We start from the raw sequence: 22,214 nt of genomic DNA, 5'->3' as shown, positions 1-22,214 counted from the left end.
CTAACTCTTGACTCTCTACATTCCATTCTCTACTTTTTGTCTTTATTGTAGATTCATTATTTGTGTTACTTTTGCCAGATAAAAATACAGAATGATGAAGACTGGATAGTCCTTAAAAAGTGCTGAAAAGTGGGAAGATTTACATAGTGGGAAAAATGAATAAGGATAGAGGATATGACTGAAGAGGGAGTGTGCATGTCCAATTTTAATGGAAAACTCTTCTCTTTTGCCAGTTGCATAGCCATAGGAGAGCAACCCAGTTGTGGCTCATTACTAATAGTTGACTTTACGAATAACAGCTCCTGAAAACCCTAGCAGTCAACCTTGGTTCATTTCTCGTATGTGATAATGGTGATATTATTCCTATGCCAATAGATATGACTTTCTTGCACATCTGTTTCTGTAATGGAAGAAAAGACCCTACATATCACATGAAAATATAACCCATAAATTATGGGGTTTGAATTGTCTGCATATTGCACAGACGGTGCTGTACCCACTTCCATTTCAATTATTCTCCTCTATGAATAGAGATAGTAGTCTATAAATGCATTATTAATGTAGAATATTTCCCTTGTTTTTATAGACTTTGCCAGAGGCCAAATAGCATTTAAAGTTTTGGGTTATTTCTGAGTCAGGAAACTCATACATGTGGATAAAAGCCAAACTTCTAATATTTAATCTTAACTTAGCAGGATATTTTATACACATTAAATTTTATCCAAAAAGGTCTCAACTATTTTAAATCCTTCTTAGTACTGACATACATATGGGCCAAAATTTAAAGGATCATTGTCAGTCATTCTTCTTAAAGATTGCTATTAACCATGCATACCTTCTGTCCTGATTGTGTTATGGAAGTAAAGATGTTTGTTTGTGGCCTAGACCTCTCTTCTTGAGAAATAAGACCCAATGCTTGAAAATTAAAGCCCTTGCTTATTCTAGATGTGCATATTATGTGCAAAGAATGTTTTCTGGCCTCTTCAAGAGTTCGTAGGCTCATAGAAAAGGTTTTCTGCCATAGCAAATTTATTGTAACATCCAAGATTGATATGTAACATGTGATCAGAAGGACCACAATAAGTGAGAATGAGAGCAGGAATAAAACTTTCGTATCATTAAGCCTACCACTATTATTTATAAATGTGGAAATTGTGCTCCATTGTGATCCAGTGACTTCTCCCGGATTAGTGTGGGATCTCCAATATCTCCAATCTGGAAATACTTTTAGTTAGCTCAATTTTCGATGAGCTTTTTTTTTTTTTTTTTTTTTTTGAGATGGAGTCTTGCCCTGTCACCCAGCCTGGAGTGCAGTGGCACAATCTTAGCCCACTGCAAACTCGGCCTCCCGGGTTCAAAGGATTCTCCTGCCTCAGCCTCCCGAGTAGCCAGGATTATAGGCATGCACCACCATGCCTGGATATTTTTTGTATTTTTAGTAGAGACGGGGTTTCACTATGTTGGCCAGGCTGGTCTCAAATTCCTGAACTCAAGTGATCCACCCCCCTCAGCCTCCCAAAGTGCTGGGTTTACAGCACTTCGTGTAATCCCAGCCTGGCCTTTGATGAGGTTCTTATTCATACACTTCAATTAGCCCTGTCTCCAGTTTTATGATAGCCTCAATTATTTACCTGGTAAAAGATACTTGCAATAGTGCAATTTTATGAGAAATTAAGAGTAGAATGAACTAGTTTCAACATGATAGTCTCACACTGTCCAAATAAACCATAAAGTCAATAAAATGTGGGTCAACTGAATCACATATCGAAAGTACAAGGGTAACGTATCATTTCCAAAGATTATTTCTTTAGTAAATAATTTGCAATATGCATAATTTGTTTAAGCTGAGAATTTTATAATTGAGCTTTTTGGTATTTTTATGTCTACTGGAAGGTGGGTGGAGGACAGCAGAGTGCAGAGGAAGAGGCAATTTAAAATTAGTGCTAAGTAAGGATTTTAGCTCCTCTGCCTATTAGCCATGTGATCTTAAAAAACACTACCTGACATTGCCTAAATAGTTGTCACCAGGGTTAAATAAAATTACAAATTATAAATGTAGAAACACCTAGCACAGTCTTGGTACATATTTAGTTCTCAATAATGCTAGTTTGTCTTTCCTATAGTCTTTATAATTTGACCCATAAGCCACTAGTCACTTATAGTGTGTTTGTCAGAGTCCCCATGTTAGCCGCCATAGAAAACAAGAAAAGGATGTCATAAGGCATCACTAGCTTTACAAATGCCATCTGCTAAAATAATGTTTAATAATAATATTTTGTGTAACTCATTACAATATATGTACTTATAGATGGTATATGGAATTTTCAACTTGGGTAATACTACAATAACACTAACTTGAAAGTAAGTTTAATAGTAGTGGACACCTATGTCAAAAGGTCTTGTTGGCATGGAAAGTGGGTGGTGAGACTGAATTTCCGACCCCTAATGTGACATCTGTTCCTTCGTGAAACAGCAAGTTAAAGAAAGGCCAATCATGAAATATTAGAGCTGGATAATATTTGACATTGTGATCTAGGGAAACTAGGCCCTGGGAATGGAACTGTTAATTCAGAGATAACTTTCAAAGTTGATAGATGTAGGGTAGGCCAAAGATACATTTTCAACCTCCCAAATCTCTCTTAGCGTCTTGTTTCGATTCTGTTACTTCCTTTTGGATTAGACATCATGGTTTCCCACTTAGACTTTTGCCAAGATGTGAAATGGGTCTTCCTGCCCCCACTGTTATCACCTTTCAATCCATCACCCATAATCTCTCCAAAGGGATCTTTTAAAAACATAAGCCTGATTCTATACGTTGTCTGCTTAAAATGCCCTCCGATCATCCTCAGGCTGAAGTCCAGGATCATCGGTCTGTCATTCAAGAGTGTGTATTAATTAGCCCTTGCCTACCATAGCAGTCTCATCCATCCCACTCCAGACTCCTATGTTCTAGTCATTCCCAGCAGTTGACAGTCACCCAGTAAAACACAGAGACTCCAGTCTCTGTATATTTGTATGTGCTGTTTCCCCTTCCAGGGATATCCCATGACCACCACCTCACTCTGCTGAAGATTAAGAAAAGATTTGGAAAGGCAATCAAGACATCAGGATGATCAACTATTAGGTTTTTAGGAGCATATTTGCACTCTAATTTCTAATGATCTTTCAGATAGTCAAGTGTTATTTTTCCTGGCGTGTCTTCCCATACTTTCCCATCATCTTAAATACATATTCTACTTATTCCCATTCAAGGTCACTGTGGGCATTTTACACACAGAATTGTAATTCTTAACTAACAGGGCTGACTCAACTGGACCATGCATTTCTTGGTGTTAGGGAAGCATCTTTGTGTCCTCGACATGTGGAAAAGCCTTAGCTTTCAAAAAATGTTAGTTTTTGGATTCATTGACAGAATTGTCATTGTTTGGTTCAAATTAAAAGCTTTATGTTTCTCAGACTTTGGTCAGAATAAAGGATCACAGCAAGTTAAATAGTAATGGACACCTATGTCAGATGGTCTTTTTGGCATGGGGAACAGATGCGGAGACTGAGTATCCTCTCCTAATGTGACATCTGTCCCTCTACGAAACAGTAAGAAGTAAAGGCCAATCATAAAATGTTACAGTTGCAAGAGGTTTGAGGCATCTCCCTATTTCAGAGACAGAAATAAAGTCCTGTGAAGCCTCACTAACGTCATTGGGATGGCAGTGCTGGGTCCAGAACCCTGTTATCTTACTGCCCAATCCAGCATTCACCCATTTGCCTTTTCCACTCAAATAAGGCTTTTTTTCTAAGAAGTAAGCAAACACTGCATACCAAAGTTCTTGCCAACTAGTCGGGCTGCAGAGATAGTACTAACCTGGTGAGTCATGTCAGCACCTAGGGAGATTCTCTTACTTTGATTTGGGGCTACTCATCATTTCACAAAAAAATAGCCTAAGGGCTGCAAGAAAGCCATTAACTCTGCTCTTTCATATTTATCCCATTGGCATGTTCTCACGAAATGACCTTCTATTTTCCTCTCTTTCTCCTTTCCTTCCTCAAAAAAAGAAACATCAGTATGACATATGGATGGGCTCCAACATCAGCCAGTATATATATTAAAGTTTTAAATCAATTATTGTTCTAGTACACACCCTGAGGTTGAGAAAGAAAGAACATCCAGGACTAACAAACCTGATTGTTCTGGCAAAGTTGCCATTCAATTCATGCTGGCATTTCTGGGCTTTTCTTTTTCTTTAATATTCCAACTTCATTTTCTTAAAGTTAATGATTCAAGTAGCAATGTTTAACAGTACGATTCCATTCATTTTCTCTGTAAGAGTGCTGCCTCCTGGTCTCTTGTGGGTTTCCCAGGGAGCGTGAAGCCCGGAGTTTGCTTACTTAGTTGCAGAGACAGCTGTCAGTCTGAGGGTGAGTTCAGTAGGCCATGGATTATTCCTCACTTTATTGCTGTGTAAGCAAGGGGGAGACTCAGCTTGGGAATATGGACACTTCACCACTTGGCATTCTTAGATTGAGAAAAAGACTTAATCATAACAGTTAAGAAACCAAATTACAACTGTGTATAACGTGGGGAATTTTAACTTGACAACTGCTCTGAGTTGGACTTATATGAGTATTCTGATTATTACTGCTGTAATTACAATTCTTATAAAGTATGATGGATGTTTTTCCTAGGCAAGTATTGGAAGTCAGTAAGGATGGTGGCTGTGCCAAGGGGCTGTGCTCTGGCTGGTGCTCAGTTGCAAGAGGAGACAGAGACCGTTTCTGCCCTGGCCTCCCTAACAGTGGACGTGGAACAGCCCTTTGCTCAGGAAGACAGCAGGTATGAATCCAACGTGGGGGAATAATCCGGGTCAGTCATATCCAGGCTCATCCTTGATGTTTGTGTATCTTCCTCCTGGCTTTCCTTCACCTGTCTCCTCCACTTTCACCACCTGTCCTCTCCAAAGCCACAGATGCCACAGCACATGCTTTAGGCTATTGAGAATTCATTGCTTCATTCTTCAGGCGAAATGCAGAGCTGGAGCATGTGGTTGCAGTTCACAGAGAGATAGAGGGGATGAGACAGATGGTGAGAAAAATCACGCCTTATCAGATAATTGAGTGCAGATCGTTATGGAAAGAGTTGCTTGTGGGCTTAACTCCTTTTCCTAGTTATCTCTGTTTTTCCAGATGTTCTTTTTCTTTCTCTAATCATTTTGAAATTGCTGATATAACAAAGAGAAAGAGGAGAGTAGAAGATGGAAATAATGCTAGACCGTTGGATAGCCAAAATACATACACCCTCCTTACGTGGCTGTTCTTGAGGTCCAACAACTGGATAAAGGTGGAAGTTGCCTGCAAAGGAGACAAGAGGCTGTATGTAAAGGACTGTGTGAACTTGGGGCTGACTTTATTTTATCCTCTGATAAGACAGAATTGGTTTTAATGTGTCTTCTTATGAATATAGATTTCTGGAGAAAAAAAATTCAGTTAAACTAAGATTTGGTTCGCTTGTTCTCTTTTTAAGGAATGTTTGTCAGTTTGTGCATTTGGTGTTCATCATTCAGTTCTACAGAAAAGGGTACATTCAGAATTTCTTTGAAGTCTACCAAAGCCACCACAAATGTACATAAATATTGGTGATTTCTATGGCTGACTTCAAGGTCACATTTCCTCAATTTAAAAACAAATCAGGTGAGGCTTTGCTAAAGCTCTGCCAGCTTGCACTCTTAAATTGCTCCTGAGAAGGAAATCAGACTCCCTCCGTCAATAACATCACCATTAATTACGCAGATCCTGCTACTAGTGCACAGGTTGGCAATTTTCCCAAGAATGCACAAATACGAACAGTTCTACTTTCTTGCTTTTACTGGATACTCAGAGTTTAATGGATTTAACATCTTGTTTTGGCCAAGAGCAGGAGATAAAATGAATAAGAGATTTTATTTTTATGCAGTTATTTTCTCTTACCATAACCACTTAAACAGCAGATTAGCAATAAGGGGGGAAAAGTTGTATATTACTCTATTGAAAGATATCTTTATATGAATATCTAGAGCATACGGGACAACTTACTTTACATCTTTGATAATATGAACTAACCCCCTGCCGTTCCCAGCTAAGAACTGAACCAAGTTCATAATCCAAAGGTGTTGCAATTATTCCCAAGGCCAAAAACAGTTAGTTGTCTGTCATCTGAGGGCCATAAAACTGAGGAAACTAACATCTGTTAGTGTTGGATATAAAAGGAGCATAGCTATTCTTTAGAATTAATTTAATATAGAAAAAAGAAGCTAAATTCCAACCTGAGTGAAATGAATTGTAAATATTTTTGCCTGTTAAATTGCAGAGCTTAGAATAATTAACAATAATAAGTGATGTTATGAGCCTCAAGTAATATAAAAATCTCAGCAGTTTGGCAGGAATTGGCCCTGTAGGCAAACTTGTTTATCCTCAGGTAAATAGTGTGCTTGACTCATGATAGTCTATAGAGATTTAACCTTGGCTTCAGTCCACAGTGATTTTTATTTTAAGCTTCATCTGATGGCAGAGAGAGAATGTGAATGTTCTGATGTGCAGGAAAGCAGAGTCAAAGCGTGTAGCCTGGTTTCATGTTCGTTTATCACTTTTAGACAGGTTATATCTATTGTGATTGATTTTTCTTGTGGGAAGAAAAATAGTTTTGCTTGAAATATTTTTGATGGCTTTGAACTGAACTCCCTTTTTCAGCAGAGGAAAAGAAAAATTCTTCTAGAACTGGCTCTTGCATTTCAATTGAACCATGCATGAATTTCATCAGAGACAGACAGACAGACACACACACACACACACACACACACACACACCCCCACAGAAAGAGAGAGAGAGAATGCTCTGAAAAGCCACAGAGCATCAGAGCATTTACTCTTTTCAGGGGAATACTATAAGTATTGTCCCCCTACTCAATACAGGAAAGATGACTTTCAAAATGAGATGAAGTGGCGGAAATGTTTCTGGGCTTTTCTTATGAATGCAATATTATAAGCACACAGGAAATTGAAAAATTAGAAAAATCAGAGCGCTAAATGGATGGAAAAGAGTGAAGGCAAGATTCTTTTTATAGGAAATTCTTGCCAGTTGTTTTGGAGAACATATTGGTGTTTGGAGTGAGATGACTCATTTCATACTAAGATTTTGGGCAAAGCAGCTCTTTTCCTGGCCAACTCATATCTGACTCATTTACCACTAGTGAATAAGGGATAAAATGCTCCTGGCTAAGAACCATTGTAAGTATTTTTTGTTCATTTTTCTTGGATGGGGGAGGGGATGACAACGCAGTGCAGATAGTCATTTCATTTTTATAACTACATTGATGGGCCTTGAAGAATAAATTACTAGGAAAAGGCTGATATGTGGGAATTCACTTTGGGGATAGTTCATTTTCAAACATAACACATAATTTTCCGGGGGCAAAAGACTTGATCAAAAAAATGATCGATGGCTCAACAAAACAAAACAATACAAAAAATCTTGAAGGGATCCAAGTTATATAGTCAAATAAAATTAAATATATAGGCCTGGTCACATATAGCATACTACTTAGAAGCAAGAAGTTTTCTTCTTGTTTGCTAGGAATGTGTACCTTTAAACAATTGTAGTTTGCATTTGTTGAATATCTGTTTCAAAATGCTTCTACTTTGGAAAGGTCAGTGCAGTACTCAGGTTTACTCTTGGATACCAGTTCAGGCTCTGCTGAAGATCAAGAAAAGATTTGGAAAGGCAATCAATACTTTAAGATGATCAACTATTAGGTTTTTAGGAGCACATTTGTACTCTAGAATGCCTGACTTTGTGACTTTGTTTTTTTTTTTTTTTAACTAACACAAAAACCAAACAAACTGGAAAGTTAGATTTGCAGTTGTCATTTTGACCTGTAAATCGTGTTACATTTTTTTTTAACAAAATCCAGAATAGTTGTCTCTTTAATCATTTAACTTTCAACTTTTGGCAACCTTTCTCATGAACGTGATGGTTTCATGTCATTAGATAATACAGAAACATGAGAAAACATATTATTCAAAGGCTGACCTCTTTGTTTTTTGAGTAACTATCTAGTTTGTGAATATAAAAGTGCAATAATCAGCTAAATCCAAGTATCATCTACCTGAGCTTTGAATAGCTAATCAATAGTTCCAAGGACATCAAAAACCCCATTTTCCTGAATCTTAAGATTTATATAGAAATATAGACCATTATTAAATGTACATTCATATCTAATGTACTTAGAAACATGATTTTCCTCAAATAGCCCATCCAATGGGATTGTGTCTCCAAAGGCTTCTAGAAGCTAAATGTTGCACAAATTATTCACCCCTCTTATTTTATTCCATGATACCATTATGTTAAGCACTTGTTTAGGTAACTAAGAACTTATTTAGACAACTTAGATAACTAAGTATGTGCATTAGGCTGTTCTTGCATTGCTACTATATAAATAACTGAGAATGGGTAATTTATAAAGAAAAGAGATTTAATTAGCTCACAGTTCCACAGGCCTTTCAGGAAGCAAGTTCCTGGCATCTGCGTGGCTTCTCAAGAGGCCTCAGGAAGCTTAAAATCATGGAGGAAGGTGATTGGGGAGCGGGTACATCACATGGCAAAGGCAAAAGCAGAAGCAAACAAGAGAGAGAAGGGAGGGGAAGAAGCCACACACTTTTAAACAGCCAGATCCCATGTGAGCTCAGAGCATGAGCTTAGTTATCACCATGGAGATGGTGCAAGCCATTCATGAGGGATCTGCCTCCATGATCCAAACACCTCTCATGAGGCCCCACCTCCAACACTGAGGATTATATTTCAAAATGAGATTTGGGCAGGAACATTTATCCAAACTGTATTAGCAGGCAAACATTTCAATATAAATTTTGTTTTTAATTTTCATCCAGTGTCAACAAAGCCTTAGCTGAAAATTGAGGTGAGATTTAGAAGCTCCTGGTAAAAAGAACAATCTGCCCCCTCTTCACTTATCTTTCCTTCTCTTCCCAGGGCCATCATTTTATCTCTATTTTCCCGACGTGTCTAACATGTGGTCTTGAGGTTCATATGAAGTCTGACTTAGAACATTAGGGATGTTCCAATCCTCCAATGCCCAATTATGTATTTTGGGGTTCAGTTCTGTATTATTTATAAAACAGTGTTTACTTTGAAAAAAGAAACAAAATTGAATAGAAACATATATTAAATAAGATGCATAATTTAGCTTTCCATCTCATCTTTTTCTTCGCTCCTTCAATCCTATCCTTTTACCACTACAGAGGAAGAGTAGAGCTTGCCTCTAGAGTCTCCACACTTGACAGTTGTTTGCTCAAGGGCAAGTTACTTAAGCTCTCTGAGTTTAATTTTCCTCATCTTTAAAATGAGAGAAAAATTTCATAGAGTTTTGAGAATCGAAACAACACATCACAAGAACTTAAAACAATACCTAGCATGTAGTAAATACTTGATAAAACTTGATAAAGGTTGATTTTTATTATTTTTCTATCATTTTTCTTCTTCCTCAATTTGTTACACTTCTTCTTCCTCTTCCTCCTCTTATTCTTCCTCCTCCTCCTCCTCCTCCTCCTTTTTTTTTTGAGATGGAGTCTCACTCTGTCGCCCAGGCTAGAGTGCAGTGGCGTGATCTCAGCTCACTGCAACCTCCACCTCCCGGGTTCAAGCGATTCTCTTGCCTCAGCCTCTTGAGTAGCTGGGACTACAGGCACGTGCCACCATGCCCAGCTAATTTTTTTTTTGTATTTTTAGTAGAGACGGGGTTTCACCGTGTTAGCCAGATGGTCTCAAGCTCCTGGCCTCATGATCAGCCCACTTCTGCCTCCCAAAGTGCTGGGATTACAGGCGTAAGCCACCGTGCCCAGCCTGTTTCTTCTTTTAATATATTGGCCATCATTCAGTAATCTATAATATAAGAATATAGAGCCTATGCTTGGGCATCTATACCTTTAGCTGCTCATAGGTTAAATCAATCAGGACTATCCTCCAACCAGCAGAATGAGGAAGAAGAACATGTGAAAATATCAAGTTCATTCACTCTTTCAACACTTTCTGATTATTTCTAGGAGCCAGATAAAGTGTTAGGGGCCAGGATCACAAAGCTGCCTTGTATTCCTCAAAACATTCACATACTTTTTTACAGCAGCAGTAGAATACTGCAAATTTAATGGCTTAAAACAACACAAAGTTTCTGTCCGTCGGAAGTCTAACTAACCCAGGCCTTACTGAGCTAAAAGCAATGTATTGGCAAGGCTGCCTTCATTTGTGGAGGCTCTGGGGGAAAATTGGTTTCCTTGCCTTTTCCATTTCCTGGAGGTTGCCTGCATTCCTTGGCTCATGACCCCTTCCTCCATCTTTAAAACCAGCAACTACACATCTGTCTGACCTTTCTTCAGTCATCATATCTCTCTCTGCCTTCAGCTGAGAAAGGGTTTCTGCTATTAAGGGCTCATGTGATTAGATTAGACCCACTAGGATAATTTAGGATTAATTTCTCCACCTTATCACCCATAACTTTAATCACAACTACAAAATCACTTTTGCCAGGTAAGGTAACATACTCACACGTTCCAAGGATTAGGACATGGATACCTTTGGGGACTATTATTCTTCCTACCACAGAAACAAACATGAACAATCAACTATAATAAATGACAAGTCTTTGATAAGATTGAAATAGGGTCCCGCAAAATGAAAAAAAAAAAGCAAAACAAAACAAAACACCTGATAGGTCAAGGACTGGGGAGCAAATCACAGAACCAGGGAGAAGTGAATCAGGGTGGAAGAATATGTAGATTTCACATAGTAAATAGGACAAAAGGATTCAAGATGTCTTTACTTTGACAAGACAATTTAAGACGCCGTTACTTTATAAGACAATAACTTGAGAAAATATATATATTTTTAACTTCTACTGCTGACACTCAGTCCAAAGTATCTTCATCTGTCATCCAAACTTTTACAGTACTTTCCTTACTGGTTTTCATATCCAGTTTTACCTTCTTTCTAATCCATTTTATACACCTCAATCAAAAACAACAAAACAACTGGAAAGCATATCTGGTCATGCCTCTGCTTGAAACCCTTCAATACTTTTCCATTTCCATTAACATAAAGATCATCATCTTCAATAGGCTCCATAAGGTCTGTATTAGTAGACTCATACCTATAATTCCTGCCTTCTAACATTCTTCCTCTTTCTTTTCTGATGTGGTTTCCAACAATGACCTTAATTAATTTTTAATGGAAGTATATCTTACATACAATAACATGCACACGTTCTAAGATTTTTACCAATGCCACACTCATATAAATGCCACCCAGAACAAGTTCAAGAACATTTTTATTACCTCCAAAAAGTTTGCTTCTGCCACTTCCCAGTTGGTGCCACTCCCTCCAGAGGTAACTACCATTTTACTTTTAACACCGTCAATTATGTTTGCCTGCTCTTGAATTTCATTTAAATAGAATCATGCATGTGTACTGTATTTTTTAATCTGACTTATTTCACCTCATTAAGCATGTTTTTGAGATCTATTCATGCCATTGACAATCAGAAGTTTCTTCATTTTTATTATTGTACATTACTCCAGTGTATTAATACACCCTAATTTGTTTATCCGTATACCTGCGGATGGATGTTTGGCTTGCTTACACTTTGAGGGCTATTATGAATAAAGCTGATCAATTAATTATTATTGTGGTTTAAAAACACATGTAAAACTTACCATCTTAACCATGTTAAGTTTTCAGTACAGCAGTGTTTATATGTGTATTGTTGTGCAACAAGTTTCTGGAACTTGATCTTGCAAAATGGAAACCTTGTAGCCATTGACCAGCTCCTTCCTCTTCCCCCCTCATCCTTCCAGCCCCTATCAACCATCATTCTGCTTTCTGTTTCAGAGTTTGACTACTTTAGATACTTCATATAATTGGAACCATGCAACTTTTGTCTTTTTCTACTGGCTTACTTCACTTAGTGTAATGTCCTTAAGGTTTCTCCATGTGGTAACATATGAAAACATTTCCTTCTTTTTTAAGGCTGAATAATATTCCATTGCATGTATATGCCACATTTTCTTTATCCACTCATCCATTGATAGACTCTTGGATTGCTACCACCTCTTGACTATTGTGAATGAATGCTGTGGTGAATGTGGATGTGTAAGTAACTCTTTAAGTTTTAATTTTCAGTTTTTTTGGATGATATATACCCAGAAGTGATATTTCTGGATCATATGGAAATTCTATTTTTAATTTCTTGAGGAATCTAAATCTCAATGAAATTTTCATAGAAGTCTTCTTTTTGTGGTCACAGCACTAAGTTTTTTTGGATAGATAACTAAGATAGCTAAAAGTAGAATTGCTGGGTTGTAGGGAAGTCATATGTTTTACTTTATAAAAAACTTCCAAACTGTTTTCCAAAGTGGCTGTACCATTTTCATTCCCACTAGCAACGAATGACAGTTCCAATTGCATCATAGCCTCACCTACACTTGGTAAAATCAGTCTTTATCATTTTAGCCTTTTATTGTGGATGTGGAATGATATTTCATTGTGGCTTCAGTTTTCCTCCAAAAAGTCATACTTATGTCCATATCAGGGCTTCCTTGGCACATGCCTTCTCTTCTGTTTGGAATGTTTATCCTGTCCTCTACCTTCTTCCACCAACCCTTTATTGGCCTTCCCATTCTTTTCATCATATCCTGTAGATTTCAGATCAAATATCACTTCTTCTTCTTGAAAAATATTCACTGACCACTAACCCCCAAATTAGATCAGGTCCTCCACACTTTCTCATGTCTCCTTACACTTCTGCATTATTCCACATGACATAATTGAAAATTAGATAGGTTTGTGTGCTTATTTGATTACTTTATGTTTTCTCCTGTAAGCTCCTTATGAATAGAATCTGCATCCCTTTGGCTTAGCATTATTTTTTTAATAGCAGTATATTACCTGACACAAATTAGGTACTCAAGATCCATTTTGTTAGTAACAGATGAGCAAAAGTTCAGAGAGTATATGAGTGCAAACTTTGGGAAAGGAAAGGACTCTCGAGGCAGTTGGGGTGCCACAGAGTTGAGTAAGCTGGACGGGTAGAAAGGGATCATGGCACAAAATTTAATGGAAGGGAATTAAAATATTGCCATTGAAATTTGAGTTATATTCTGTTTTCAGTATTAAGCTTTCACAGAGAGAGAGAGAGACAACTTAGGTCTATACATTGAACAGAGAGTGTCATGGAGGAGGGGCCAGCATACTACTAAAGGGACAGCCAAGAAATCCTTATGGTAATTGTGGTAAAGAAGCCAATTAATCATGGTAGAGGAAATGGAGAGGAAGAAAACCTAGTGTAGATAAATTGCTGAGAAATAGTGAGTAGTTGGCAATTCATGAAATATCAATGAAAGGGGAGAGAAAGAAGTCCAAATTAATAGTCTGGATGATAATGCCATTAGCTGAGAGAGAAAAAAGGAAGACGTTGGTTGAAGGTGACTATATATTGTAGAATTAAGATGCGAACATGGAGAAAAGGAAGTAATAAGGCAAACCAGGGTTGAGTAATGGTACTGTTAGAAAATCTATGTCAATTCCCCACAAAAACTTGCTGCCAGTTGTATTGTTATGGTAGGTGTGAGTTTGTGTGTGTGTATATAAATATGTTTGCTTTTGTTTGGCTTTTATTTCTGCATAGCCTTGTGATATGAGGGAATATATTTCCAATCACACATTTAGGTGTAGAATTGTTACACAGGAAGTCTCTACTGAGAATATTTCTGGATCTTTATTCTTTTGTTGCAAATTCTTATTTTGTTCTTGATTTAAATTATCATACTTCTAAAGAGCATTGAAATCATTCCAACATATGTATATAAACATTTCAAAAAGTATTTATGGGATGTCTATATGTATACAAAATGGTATAACATTGGAGGGGGAAGATGAAAAAGAAAAATAAATGAGGAAATGAAAGACAGAACATAAAACATAATTCACAAAACACGAACTAATAAAACACGAACTAATATATGAATTAGTTATATATAAAATCAGTTTGTGAATACTGGAAAGATAAAGAAGTCATCAGGCCAGGCACAGTGGCTCACGCCTGTAATCCCAGCACTTTGGGAGGCCAAGGCGGGCAGATCACGAGGTCAGATCTAAACCATCCTGGCTAACATGGTGAAACCCTGTCTCTACTAAAAATACAAAAAATTAGCCAGGCTTGGTGGCAGGCACCTGTAGTCCCAGCTACTTGGGAGGCTGAAGCAGGAGAATGGCATGAACCCAGGAGGCGGAGCTTGCAGTGAGCGGAGATCGTGCCACTGCACTCCAGCCTGGGTGACAGTGCGAGGCTCCGTCTCAAAAAAAAAAAAAAAAAAAAAAAAAAAAAAAAAAAAAAGTCATCTGTGAGATAAACAGACTTGACTTACTTATGACACATACTTATGAAAGTCATTTGATTCTCTGTCTTTTACTTTAGCTTTTGTGGCTTACTAAAAGTCAAATCTTTGTCCAAACTGATTAGTTATCAAATAAATGCAAATCTGAATAACAACAAGGTATTGTTTTACATATATTAGATGGTAAATATTCAATTAGAATATAAGGTCAATGGAGAATGTGAGTTCTATGAGAGCAGGGATGTTTGTCTATTTTGTTCATTGCTATGTTCCTAGTGCCTAGAACAGAACCAGGGCACACAGTACACACTCAGCAACTTTTTCTAGAATCAATGAAAAATATTAGTAAACTAAGTATTGCTAGCATGGGTGGAGATGTGGGCTTTAGAGCCTAAATGCTTTGGGAAGATAAACTATGGCAGCCATGCTGCATACTAATTTAGCATCATTTTATATACACAAAATATATACCTGGTAATTTTGCTCTTGGGAATGTACACCAAAGGCATTCTCAGCGGAAGTCTTTAGAGTATGCGTACTAGGAGGTTCACTACAGCTTTATTCATGGTGAACAGAGAGTTGGAGTAAAGCCCAGTGTCCATTATCGGGAGAATTAATAGTTAAAATGTGGTGAATGCACCGTATGGAGATGCCACGTAGAAGTTACCAGCTCCAAACTAGATAAATGTAAGTGCATGATGGATCTAATAGATACAGTACTGAGTGGGAAAATTATGCACATGTGTATAAAAATAAAATTTACATAAAATAAAAATATATACCCACAAAACAATAATACACAGCTTTAAAGAACACCTGCAAACAAAATAATGTAACAGGCATTGTATTGCTTGCCTTTGAGGAGAAAGAGGAGTAGAAGTAAGAAATAAGAATTAAATTAAATCAGTAAAATGAGAAAATATTTTACTACATAACAGTATTAATATAAATTAACAAATGCTATTTTTAAAACCACAAGAAAGAAGATTTAAGAGAGAATACAAGAATTTAATACTACATCTTGTCTCAAGTGAAATTACTTCCTTTGTTTTTTATCTTATGACTGTTGGACTGAATTGATCCTAATTTAGGATGTGAAATCTTTGATTTTCATTGACAGAAAACTATCAGTGTTCACTGTGACATTGACTTGCTGGAGGGAAGCTTATGTCTTTCAATTCGTTAAACCATTATACTAAAATTTATCTTTGCTGGGTTGATTTTATAGTTATCTCTGAACTTACTGTCTTCACCTCCCTGCATGTCTTTCCTTGCCCTAGCTTGTGTCTTTGTTAATCAAGGTGAAGTAGGCATGTATCTAGGGATGGCTGAAGTGGGAAGCCCCCAGATTTTCAGAGCACTGCTTCTCATTCCTCCAAACACAGCCATTAAAGGGTCATCACTCACCAGATTACTTTCTAAATGTTCCATAAAGAAATCATCTTTTTTTGGATTAAAGACTTACATGTTAGACCTAAAACCATAAAAACCCTAGAAGAAAACCTAGGCAATACCATTCAGGACATAGGCGTGGGCAAGGACTTCATGTCCAAAACACCAAAAGTAATGGCAACAAAAGCCAAAATTGACAAATGGGATCGAATTAAACTAAAGAGCTTCTGCACAGCAAAAGAAACTACCATCAGTGTGAACAGGCAACCTACAGAATGGGGGAAAATTTTGGCAACCTACTCATCTGACAAAGGGCTAATATCCAGAATCTACAATGAACTCAAACAAATTTACAAGAAAAAAAACCCCATCAAAAAGTGGGCAAAGGACATGAACAGATACTTCTCAAAAGAAGACATTTATGCAGCCAAAAAACACATGAAAAAATGCTCATCATCACTGGCCATCAGAGAAATGCAAATCAAATCCACAATGAGATACCATCTCACACCATTTAGAATGGCCATCATTAAAAAGTCAGTCAGGAAACAACAGGTGCTGGAGAGGATGTGGAGAAATAGGAACACTTTTACACTGTTGGTGGGACTGTAAACTAGTTCAACCATTGTGGAAGTCAGTGTGGCGATTCCTCAGGGATCTAGAACTAGAAATACCATTTGACCCAGCCATCCCATTACTGGGTGTATACCCAAAGGACTATAAATCATGCTGCTATAAAGACACATGCACACGTGTGTTTATTGCGGCACTATTCACAATAGCAAAGACTTGGAACCAACCCAAATGTCCAACAACGATAGACTGGATTAAGAAAATGTGGCACATATACACCATGGAATACTATGCGGCCATAAAAAATGATGAGTTCTGGCCGAATAGGAACAGCTCCGGTCTCCAGCTCCCAGCCCGAGTGACACAGAAGACGAGTGATTTCTGCATTTCTGCTTGAGGTACCGGTTTCATCTCACTAGGGAGTGCCAAACAGTGGGTGCAGGACAGTCGGTGAAGTGCACTGTGCGCGAGCCAAAGCAGGGCAAGGCACTGCCTCACTTGGGAAGCGCAAGGGGTCAGGGAGTTCCATTTCCTATTCAAAGAAAGGGGTAACAGACAGCACCTGGAATATCGGGTCAGTCCCACCCTAATACTGTGCTTTTCCAACGGGCCTGGAAAACGGCACACCAGGAGATTGTGTCCCGCACCTGGCTCGGAGGGTCCTATGCCCACGGAGTCTCGCTGATTGCTAGCACAGCAGTCTGAGATCAAGCTGTAAGGTGGCAGTGAGGCTGGGGGAGGGGTGCCCGCCATTGCCGAGGCTTGCTTAGGTAAACAAAGCAGCCAGGAAGCTCAAACTGGGTGGAGCCCACCACAGCTCAAGGAGGCCTGCCTGCCTCTGTAGGCCCCACCTCTGGGGGCAGGGCACAGACAAACAAAAACTCAGCAGGAACCTCCACAGACTTAAATGTCCCTGTCTGACTGACAGCTTTGAAGAAAGTAGTGGTTCTCCCAGCACGCAGCTGGAGATCTGAGAACTGACAGACTGCCTCCTAAAGTGGGTCCCTCACCCCTGAGCAGCTTAACTGGGAGGCAGCCCCCCAGTAGGGACAGACTGACACCTCATTTGGCCAGGTACTCCTCTGAGACAAAACTTCCAGAGGAACTATCAGACAGCTGAATTTGTGGTCTCACGAAAATCCGCTGTTCTGCAGCCACCGCTGCTGACACCCAGCAAAACAAGGTCTGGAGTGGACCTCTAGTAAACTCCAACAGACTTGCAGCTGAGGGTCCTGTCTGGTAGAAGGAAAACTAACAAACAGAAAGGACATCCACACCAAAAACCCATCTATGCATCACCATCATCAAAGACCAAAAGTAGATAAAACCACAAAGATGGGGAAAAAACAGAGCAGAAAAACTGGAAACTCTAAAAAGCAGAGCACCTCTCCTCCTCCAAAGGAATGCAGTTCCTCACCAGCAATGGAACAAAGCTGGATGGAGGATGACTTTGATGAGTTGAGAGAAGAAGGCTTCAGATGATCAAACTACTCTGAGCTACGAGAGGAAATTCAAAACAATAGCAAAGAAGTTAAAAACTTTGAAAAAAAATTAGAAGAATGGATAACTAGAATAACCAATGGAGAGAAGGGCTTAAAGGAGCTGATGGAGCTGAAAGCCAAGTTTTGAGAACTACGCGAAGATTGCAGAAGCCTCAGTAGCAGATGCGATCAACTGGAAGAAAGGGTATCGCTGATGGAAGATGAAATGAATGAAATGAAGAGAGAAGGGAAGTTTAGAGAAAAAAGGATAAAAAGAAATGAACAAAGCCTCCTAGAAATTTGGGACTATGTGAAAAGACCAAACCTACATCTGATTGGTGTACCTGAAAATGACGGGGAGAATGGAACCAAGTTGGAAAACACTCTGCAAGATATTATCCAGGAGAACTTCCCCAATCTAGCAAGGCAGGCCAACATTCAGATTCGGGAAATACAGAGAATGCCACAAAGATACTCCTCAAGAAGAGCAACTCCAAGACACATAAATGTCAGATTCACCAAAGTTGAAATGAAGGAAAAAATGTTAAGGGCAGCCAGAGAGAAAGGTCTGGTTACCCACAAAGGGAAGCCCATCAGACTAACAGCTGATCTCTTGGCAGAAACTCTACAAGCCAGAAGAGAGTGGGGGCCGATATTCAACATTCTTAAAGAAAAGAATTTTCAACCCAGAATTTCCTATCCAGCCAAACTAAGCTTCATAAGTGAAGGAGAAATAAAATACTTTACAGACAAGCAAACGCTGAGTGATTTTGTCACCACCAGGCCTGCCCTAAAAGAGCTCCTGAAGGAAGCACTAAACATGGAAAGGAACAACCGGTACCAGCCACTGCAAAAACACGCCAAATTGTAAAGACCATCGAGGCTAGGAAGAAACTATAGCAACTAACGAGCAAAATAACCAACTAACATCATAATGACAGGATCAGATTCACACATAACAATATTAACGTTAAATGTAAATGGGCTAAATGCTCCAATTAAAAGACACAGACTGGCAAACTGGATAAGGAGTCAGGACCCATCAGTGTGCTGTATTCAGGAAACCCATCTCACGTGCAGAGACACACATAGACTCAAAGGGATGGAGGAAGATCTATCATCAAGCAAATGGAAAACAGAAAAAGGCAGGGGTTGCAATCCTAGTCTCTGATAAAATAGACTTTAAACCAACAAAGATCAAAAGAGACAAAGAAGGCCATTACATAATGGTAAAGGGATCAATTCAACAAGAAGAGCTAACTATCCTAAATATATATGCACCCAACACAGGAGCACCCAGATTCATAAAGCAAGTCCTGAGTGACCTACAAAGGGACTTAAACTCCCACACAAAATGGGGGATTTTAACACCCCACTGTCAACATTAGACAGATCAACGATACAAAGTTAACAAGGATATCCAGGAATTGAACTCAGCTCTACACAAAGTGGACCTAATAGACATCTACAGAACTCTCCACCCCAAGTCAACAGAATATACATTTTTTTCAGCACCACACCACACCTATTCCAAAATTGACCACATAGTTGGAAGTAAAGCTCTCCTCAGCCAATGTAAAAGAACAGAAATTACAACAAACTGTCTCTCAGACCACAGTGCAATCAAACTAGAACTCAGGATTAAGAAACTCACTCAAAACCGCTCAACTACATGGAAACTGAACAACCTGCTCCTGAATGACTATTGGGTACATAATGAAATGAAGGCAGAAATAAAGATGTTCTTTGAAACCAATGAGAACAAAGACACAACATACCAGAATCTCTGGGACACATTCAAAGCAGTGTGTAGAGGGAAATTTATAGCACTAAATACCCACAAGAGAAAGCAGGAAAGATCCAAAATTGACACCCTAACATCACAATTAAAAGAACTAGAAAAGCAAGAGCAAACACATTCAAAAGGTAGCAGAAGGCTAGAAATAACTAAGAGCAGAACTGAAGGAAATAGAGACACAAAAAACCCTTCAAAAAATTAATGAATCCAGGAGCTGGTTTTTTGAAAAGATCAACAAAATTGATAGACTGCTAGCAAGATTAATAAAGAAGAAAAGAGAGAAGAATCAAATAGATGCAATAAAAAATGAAAAGGGGGATATCACCACCGATCCCACAGAAATACAATCTACCATCAGAGAATACTACAAACACCTCTATGCAAATAAACTAGAAAATCTAGAAGAAATGGATAAATTCCTCAACAAATACACCCTCCCAAGACTAAATCAGGAAGAAGTTGAATCTCTGAATAGACCAATAACAGGTTCTGAAATTGTGGCAATAATCAATGGCTTACCAACCAAAAAGAGTCCAGGACCTGATGGATTCACAGCTGAATTCTACCAGAGGTACAAGGAGGAACTGGTACCATTCCTTCTGAAACTATTCCAATCGATAGAAAAAGAGGGAATCCTCCCTAACACATTTTATGAGGCCAGCATCGTCCTGATACCAAAACCTGGCAGAGACATAACCAAAAAAGAGAATTTCAGACCAATATCCTTGATGAACATTGATGCAAAAATCCTCAATAAAATACTGGCAAACCGAATCCAGCAGCACATCAAAAAGCTTATCCACCGTGATCAAGTGGGCTTCATCCCTGGGATGCAAGGCTGGTTCAACATATGCAAATCAATAAATGTAATCCAGCATATAAACAGAACCAAAGACAAAAACCACATGATTATCTCCATAGATGCAGAAAAGGCCTTTGACAAAATTCAACAACCCTTCATGCTAAAAACTCTCAATAAATTAGGTATTGCTGGGACGTATCTCAAAATAATAAGAGCTGTTTATGACAAACCCACAGCCAGTATCATACTGAATGGGCAAAAACTGGAAGCATTCCCTCTGAAAACTGGAACAAGACAGGGATGCCCTCTCTCACCACTCCTATTCAACATAGTGCTGGAAGTTCTGGCCAGGGCAATCAGGCAGGAGAAGGAAATAAAGGGTATTCAGTTAGGTAAAGAGGAAGTCAAACTGTCCCTGTTTGCAGATGACATGATTGTATATCTAGAAAACCCCATTGTCTCAGCCCAAAATCTCCTTAAGCTGATTAGCAACTTCAGCAAAGTCTCAGGATACAAAATCAATGTACAAAAATCACAAGCATTCTTGTACACCAATAACAGACAAACAGAGAGCCAAATCATGAGTGAACTCCCATTCACAATTGCTTCAAAGAGAATAAAATACCTAGGAATCCAACTTACAAGGGATGTGAAGGACCTCTTCAAGGAGAACTACAAACCACTGCTCAATGAAATAAAAGAGGATACAAACAAATGGAAGAACATTCCATGCTCATGGGTTGGAAGAATCAATATCGTGAAAATGGCCATACTGCCCAAGGTAATTGATAGATTCAATGCCATCCCCATCAAGCTACCAATGACTCTTCACAGAATTGGAAAAAACTACTTTAAAGTTCATATGGAACCAAAAAAGAGCCCGCATTGCCAAGTCAATCCTAAGCCAAAAGAACAAAGCTGGAGGCATCACGCTACCTGACTTCAAACTATGCTACAAGGCTACAGTAACCAAAACAGCATGGTACTGGTACCACAACAGAGACATAGATCAATGGAACAGAACAGAGCCCTCAGAAATGATACCGCATATCTACAACTATCTGATCTTTGACAAACCTGACAAAAACAAGAAATGGGGAAAGGATTCCCTATTTAATAAATGGTGCTGGGAAAACTGGCTAGCCATATGTAGAAAGCTGAAACTGGATCCCTTCCTTACACCTTATACAAAAATTAATTCAAGATGGATTAAAGACTTAAATGTTAGACCTAAAACCATTAAAATCCTACCAGAAAACCTAGGCAATACCATTCAGGATATAGGCATGGGCAAGGACTTCATGTCTAAAACAACAAAAGCAATGGCAACAAAAGCCAAAATTGACAAATGGGATCTAATTAAACTAAAGAGCTTCTGCACAGCAAAAGAAACTACCATCAGAGTGAACAGGCAACCTACAGAATGGGAGAAAATTTTTGCAACCTACTCATCTGACAAAGGGCTAATATCCAGAATCTACAATGAGCTCCAACAAATTTACAAGAAAAAAACAACCCCATCAAAAAGTGGGCAAAGGACATGAACAGACACTTCTCAAAAGAAGACATTTACGCAGCCAAAAAACACATGAAGAAATGCTCATCATCACTGGCCATCAGAGAAATGCAAATCAAAACCACAGTAAACCACAGTGAGATACCATCTCACACCAGTTAGAATGGCCATCATTAAAAAAGCAGGAAACAACAGGTGCTGGAGAGGATGTGGAGAAATAGGAACACTT

At 38.6% G+C, this 22,214-nt stretch overlaps 1 protein-coding gene across 2 annotated transcripts in view; it reads left to right on the top strand.

Moving 5' to 3' along the window:
- Positions 1-22,214, top strand: part of HDAC9 (histone deacetylase 9) — a 945,763-nt gene that overhangs the window by 905,838 nt on the left and 17,711 nt on the right. For both annotated transcript variants that reach the window (XM_032759782.2, XM_032759765.2), the window contains one exon: positions 4,681-4,828. In XM_032759782.2, the coding sequence (XP_032615673.1) occupies positions 4,681-4,828 (148 nt within the window). The remainder of the gene's footprint in view (positions 1-4,680; positions 4,829-22,214) is intronic.

This window comes from Hylobates moloch, unplaced genomic scaffold (assembly GCF_009828535.3).
Source record: "Hylobates moloch isolate HMO894 unplaced genomic scaffold, HMol_V3 SCAFFOLD_1, whole genome shotgun sequence".
NCBI lineage: Eukaryota > Metazoa > Chordata > Mammalia > Primates > Hylobatidae > Hylobates > Hylobates moloch.
Note: the sequence above shows the minus strand (reverse complement) of the source record. Positions and strands in the feature narration are given on the sequence as shown.